Raw genomic sequence first — 6,838 nt, 5'->3', positions numbered from 1 at the left:
AGCTGTTCTGAATCACTGTATTTTATTCTTGGGCCCATGTACTAGTGATAGATTTCCACCTAAGACTATTACAAATGATCACCTCGGGTTACAAAACACATAGCACTTTTGTAGCCCCTGGTAAAAATGATATTACTGTTTGTACCTTTCCTGCTGCTTAGAAAGCCGGTCCATTAAGACCCAGGAACCACTGAGCAGACACTGGACTTGTTGGTGAGCTGTGAAAGGGAGATGATTGGGATTGACTTTATGTTGGAGAAGAAAGATCTGCCTTCCCCAGGCAGAGAGTGAGGAAAAGCACCCATTGTTTTGAGAGGGGAGAAAAGATATATGTATATAGGGCTGTGGATGCTGTGTCCTGCATGAAGGTCCACTGTAACAATGTCTGTTTCAATGGAGACGACTACTTGTGGAAAAATCTCCAACTGCTTACAGAGTGGTGGAAGGCCACTGGTCATTTTCAATGATTGAATATACTACTTTGACTGCAATATTCTAATGGAACTAATCTTGTCATCAGACTGTTAGAACTCTGGGACGTTTTATTGCAAGACTCATTCATCTTCAACCCTTGGATTAAAAAATATATCTTCAGGAGTTTGGGAACTCTAACTGAGAAGTTGTTGACGGGTGTTAGGAGAAGGGAACATCTTTTATATATATTTGCTGTTGAGTATTGTTGTCTTATCACTGCATATTACTCATTTTTCCTTTCAGAGCCTGTCGTCCTCAAATACATTTATTGTTACCATTACTAATCTGTCAGTGTTACTGGGTCTAGGTTTTTGGCTGGGTTACATCTAGCAGGGTAACAAAGAAGAGAATTCAGTACAGTTTAGAGTACTACTTCTCTTCAATCCTTTCCCAGCTCTATCTAAAACCAAACCAAAGAAAGTTTCCCCTATAGGCTACAATTTATCTGGCCGTTACCTTAAACAAGCTGAATACTTCATATCTGGGGGGAGGGGTGATTGATGGAGCCAAGCCCATGGATCCCAGCAAAGTAAAAGCATAATTTGTTTCTTTTGTTTTTATCCACTGACCCCCAATGTGACTACAGGACCCGCTAGTTGTTTTGGGACTGGTGTAAGGAACCACAGATAGAAAAATCACTTTGCTTTCTTTTATAATTGTTTACTTAATTCATTTGTATCATCAGGTCAAGCATTTAAAAGAAAAAAATTCTTAAATCATAGGTAAATATAACAAATCACTAACCTGATCACCAAGAGAGGGAGAGGGAAAGATACAAGGGAGGAACACAGGGAGCGGGAAGGAGTGAAATGGGAGATACAGACGTAGGGAAGGGGAAAGGAAGGAGCGAGGAAGGGAGAGATGGAAAAGAGAGAAGAGAAAGTGGAGGGAGGGGGAATAAAGAGAAGGAAGGAAAGGGTAGAGAGATTTGAAATAATGGAGGGGTAGAGAGGCTTCAGAGGAAATGAGCGAGAGGGGAGAGCCCAGAGCAGGGAAAATGGAATAAAAAGAGACCAGTGATACCTTCTATATCAGTTGTTACCAAACAATGGTTCGCAAGAAAATTTTGGTGGTCCATGGCTCTGGCCGGTGCATCCCTGAGCGGGGTTCACCAGTTAGAGCCTCCGACGACAACCCCCGTACAAATCCCAGGCCACACACACAGCCCGTCAACTCTCCCATCACAGGCTCAGATATGCGATGGGACAATGGGCGGGTTCTGACATCATGACCTCACTAAAGGGAAAGTTACTTCCCCTTTGAGTGACAACTGGCTACCTGCGCATGCGCAGTCCGGAGCCAGCAAATTTAGTGGTCTGCTGGTCCAAAAAGGTTGGCGACCAGTGTACTATACAGATGTCATGAATGCACTGTATCTGAACTTGGTATATTCACTTTCACTTTGTGCTTCCTGTTACAAGAAGCTGCTCTGCCAGCAGCAAACTCCAGTTCCAAATACCAAAGTTTTAATACCACCCCTAGTGGACATGGCACCCTTGTGAGAAACCTGGCCCTTGCCCCAAATTATTTGTGCACAGGGACCTGCTCTTGGCTTTTTCCGCCACTGCTTTGAGGCCTATATTGGAACTAAGATTTACATTAGCATTATCCATGTTAACAGATTTGAAGCTGTCTACATTACTATACTACTGAGTACATTTTTTCAATGGAAACCTTTTACTTGTTTATCACTGTCATCCATACCAGTGGTGCACAGCCAGAGACATGGGAGTGATAAATACTTTAATGGTAACTCTGATCTAGCTCAGAGAAATCCTTAGCATAATTTTATCTTTGTAATACTGTCGGATACATTATACATTTTAAGAAATTTGAAAGTATTTGGAGTTTTTGTTTATTGTTAAGACATTTTTTATTTCCAAAGTAGCGCACTTATACTTTTATTATTTTATTTGTCTAATGAATGGACTCAGGTTGACTCTGACACAGTAAGATACAAAACACAGTAATATTGGTGAAACAGATCTTTGAAGTTTATTACACTTAGAAGTGTTGCTAAAATATACATTCAGTTCAGTTGTGGTGATCATATTAGCGAGGCCCGCAATAGGATGATTGGACGGTTTCCACATGTTCCCATGGGACTACCAGTACTCTAAATGAACAGTATAGGGTCTGTAAAAGAAAAGAATAATTAATATTCATTTTGTGCAAGTGCAACAAAGAAATACTACCTACAAAATACACTAAAAAATATACATGCTTTTCCAGTTCAGGCCCTCCTAGCAACATTAATATTATTATTATGAAACATAAAACAAAGCTAAAAATCAATAAATTGGAAGGATGGAGAGGTATTACTGACCTCAGCAAGCTGTGAATCTTTAATCAGGTTGCAGGATTGTACATCACTTGTGGTGCCTTTCTTGCAGTCTGTTTTTCCAATTTCTGCAGTTATTGAATAGATTACTCCAGCAACAATCTGAAAAAACATTGACATAGATATTGTTAAGTACTGAATATAACTCTATTCTACATCTAAACATAATGCCAGCTTTTAAATCATAACCTGTAAATAATAGTAATGATAAAGCAGTATCGAAGTACCCGGGTTTATCTGTGGTGTTGACCATTGAACAAGCTTCTGATGAATTGCTATTTACTGCATTGTGTGTTGTTGTGCATTGCACATGGATATAAATGGGCAGCTCAGCTTAAAGCTACGTACACACGTCAGATTTTTATCGCCCGATAATCGGCATTGGCCAATTATCGGGCGAAAATCTGCCGTGTGTACAGTCGGTGTCGTCCATCGTCCGGACGACCGACCTGCCGGATCCACGGACGATGGACGACAGCCGATCGTAATGAAAGTGAAGGGGAGAGCGCGCAGCAGGGTGCCGCTCCGTCGCTCTCCCCCTCCCCTCTCCATAGAGCATGAACGGTGCTGTATGTACAGCACCGTTCATGCATCGTGCACTCCCTTGTCGTTGGAAAGGATCGTGAAAGATCCTTTCCAACGACAAAAATTGACAGTGTGTACGCAGCTTTAGTCTATGAGGGCTATCTGCAGTGCAACTTTGCAACACGATATGAATTTCTTATCACTTCCTTGGTGACAATGGGAAAGAAAAATTCCCCAATGTTGAAACAGACAGCAATAAATACCTTGTAAGAGTTCTAACTCTTTCTCAATCTATATAAAAAAGTAAAAAGATTTAATTTTGTTGAATCCCCTGCAGCTCTTACTTGTTCCTCCTGATGACCCCCACACATTACAGGTGTAATATTGAGAACATTTAACTAATGAAACAATATAGCAGCACTAAAGCAACATACTGAAGAATTTTCTGCTTAATTTATTGATGAGTTGCTTTACCAGTTCAGGCCCTCCTAGCAATATTAATATTATTATTATGAAACATAAAACAAAGCTAAATACCATATGTGGGATTGTACCTGGTGTTTTGCTGACACAACCTTCACAAGCTTGTATTCATAGTCCTTCTTTGATTGCTCGTTGTAGTTATTAACAGCAAAGGTGGCAGCATTTATGACTCCCTGGTTGTTGGGATCAATCGGTTCAGGAGCACCAACTAAGATCTCAGCTGTAAAAAGAGAAAATAGTGAGCATACAACCACAAGGAAGAATCCTGCAGACATGATTCCTTTACAAGGAGAACAACGAGAGAAAATGATGGCAGAACAGAGGCACAGAGACACTTTTATAGTCACACAAGGCTGCAGATATGGAATATCTAAGATGTGATAAGACTAATGTGTTTTCAGTATGTTTAAGATTTGCCAGATTGATTAGTTCATTAATAAAAAAATCTGATAATATTTTATTGCACAAGTATTTTATAAGTACAAATATTGCAACAAATCCTATCTATCTTATCAACAATGTATAAGTAAAGTCATTTAATAAAATTTAGAAATGGAACCGTATGTTGTAAAGTAAAGACATGACAGCCTTGCTCAACACTTCGTGGACGAATTTGGACAAGTGCAGCACAGGTTAAAATGTTATTGTAATTTTAATGTGATTATAGTTTTTTGACACCCATACCCTTCCTCCTCTGCCCAAAATCAGGCTTTTAGGCATCAGATTTTAGCCTATCCAACTGCATGTGTGCTGCCTAGTAATTTGTTTGCCAGGTTTTACAGACTTTAGAGTGTAGTTGTAATTACTTATATTTACAATAAATGTAGAGACTAGGTGCTTACACAAAGCAAAGGATCTATTCTCCAGCCCCATGTGACAGAGTCATCTTGACAATCAGTATGCACTCACATATGGTAGGAAGAGGAATGAGTGCTGGTTATTTTTTATATGCCAGTCTATACGTAGTTTTCTCCCCTGTGCTCTTGCTGTTGAACCAGAGTCCTTCCTGACATGGTGACTACAAAACTCACTTTGGATTGCAGATCTGTCCTTTTTAAAGTTTTTCTTTAGAATGTAACACAAAAATGATGGAGGGTGAGGGCAGCAGAACATCAAAGAACACAAAGCACTTACCTGCAGTATAAAAAAGTCCCAACAGGGGAGTGCGCATGCGCGGCGCTCGGTGATGGCAGCTGCCTGATTGAGCTCCGCTCCACCTGAGAGATAACTGCCCTATATTCCACGAGCACCGAGCGCACCACTGCCTTTTCTGGACCACAGCTTCCCGGGACCATCAGGAGAAGATGGGGCTTCGTTCCTAGCAAAAGGTGCACAGCGCGTCAGGAGGGAGCTGCAGCGTGTTACAGCCAAGATGGCGTCCAGCAGCCCAGAGAACAGCGTGGCTTCAGGTCCTCAGTGCAGTGAGTCAGAAATCTCCCTGCAGGGCTCCCCTACTCTCCCTCCATCCCCAGTGCCAATGCAGCCTGAACCCCCTAAGGTTCCAGATCTCTTGGCTAAAATGCAAGTTATGTTGCACCAAGCCCTTGATGCACAGTTTGAGAAGTTGGTGGATCATTTTTCACAGGATATTGGGGAGCTTTACCACTGTACATTGCAGCTAGATGGGCGTATGAATGACACTACTACTGTCCTGGAAGGCCATGAGGAGGATATAGACTCCGTGAAATCTGACATCCAAGTTCTTCATTATAAACTGGAGGACATGGATATCATGGCAGGCCGCGCTAATATAAGGATAAGGGGGCTGCCTGAATCAATAGTGGATCTAAACTCCACGGATACCGCATTATTACAGTAGTTGGCACCAGACATCCCCATAGACCGATTAGAGATGGATCGTATTCACAGAACCCTTACCAAACACCAACCTAAGGGCCCACCACATGACATTGTGATTGCGTTCCACTATTACCAAACCAATAAGCGCCTGATGCGGGCGGCTTGTGACAAAGCTCTATTACACTTCCAGGGCTATGATTATCAAATATTTGTGGATCTGGCTCCCTCTACCATCCAGAAAAGGCGGGCACTTAAACCGTGGCTATTAGAACTGCAACGCCATCGCATAAAATACAGATTGGGGTTCCCATTCAAATTATCTTTCATCTATAAAGATATCACCTACATAGTGGCCACCCCGGAGGAAGCGGATGTTTTCATGACCTGGGTTTTTCCTTGCCTGACCCTCCTAATTACCAGCAGTGGGCCTGGCGTGCATCTGAGTGGATGTCCCCTCAATCATCACCCTCCAGCTCCCATCTCCAAAGGCGTCAGCATGATGAACACCCCCGTGCCATGACAGAAGCCAATCCCTGAGGCTTTGCTCTTACCTGTCTAAAGCCATGGATGATCTTCGCGGCAAACATGATGGACTCTTCCTACCTCTTCTACATGCTCATTATCCTCTATTTTTGTGCTAAAATATATGGCCAGAAGATTCTGCTGACAATGATGTGATTCTCAGGAATTATGTTTTTGGTTGTTAACTTAATTTTGGATTACTTTACTGTTATTGTCTCTGTGGTGTGCTTGGTGCCTTGACATTGGTCATATTCACATTGAGCTTGGCTTCTCTCAGGCGGTGGTCACTGTGCACTCCTTAGAAGCCAACCGGTTTTATTGTTCAGAACAAGTACCCTATTACATTGTAACGATGTTTGTTGTATGCACTCTTGGCCTCCGAGTAGGGTGAAGTGCACTTTTTTTGGAGTTGTTTAGTGTTCGTCATTGTGCGCCCCCTCTCTTCCCACCCTGTTGCCCCCATCTCTCTCTTTTGGGACCGGACCTCTCTATTATTTCTATCTCAGAGATGCTGACTGTGATGCTGTATTACTGTATTCGCCATGCCATTATCATTGCTTAGTTTGAATGTGCAGGGGCTGAACTTCCCTGCTAAGAGAGTCAAGGCTTTCTGGGGCTTCCATGCACAGAAGGTTGATATTATTTGTCTCCAAGAGACACACTTTTCAAACTCTTCCTATCCAAAGTACTTCA

At 42.1% G+C, this 6,838-nt stretch overlaps 1 protein-coding gene across 1 annotated transcript; it reads right to left on the bottom strand.

The window, feature by feature from the left end:
- Positions 1–2,446: 2,446 nt before the first annotated feature.
- Positions 2,447–4,118, bottom strand: LOC140330125 (cystatin-like). Its single transcript, XM_072410449.1, has 3 exons — positions 3,895–4,118; positions 2,801–2,917; positions 2,447–2,610 (listed from the first exon to the last, which is right to left on the bottom strand). Exons 1-3 carry the CDS (start codon positions 4,096–4,098, stop codon positions 2,527–2,529), a joined length of 405 nt encoding a protein of 134 aa, XP_072266550.1. The 5' UTR covers positions 4,099–4,118; the 3' UTR covers positions 2,447–2,526.
- Between the last annotated feature and the right edge of the window lie 2,720 nt (positions 4,119–6,838).

Source organism: Pyxicephalus adspersus, chromosome 4 (assembly GCF_032062135.1).
Source record: "Pyxicephalus adspersus chromosome 4, UCB_Pads_2.0, whole genome shotgun sequence".
Classification (NCBI taxonomy): Eukaryota; Metazoa; Chordata; class Amphibia; order Anura; family Pyxicephalidae; genus Pyxicephalus; species Pyxicephalus adspersus.
The sequence above is the reverse complement of the archived record's forward strand: the minus strand, read 5'-3'. Positions and strand labels throughout refer to the sequence as shown.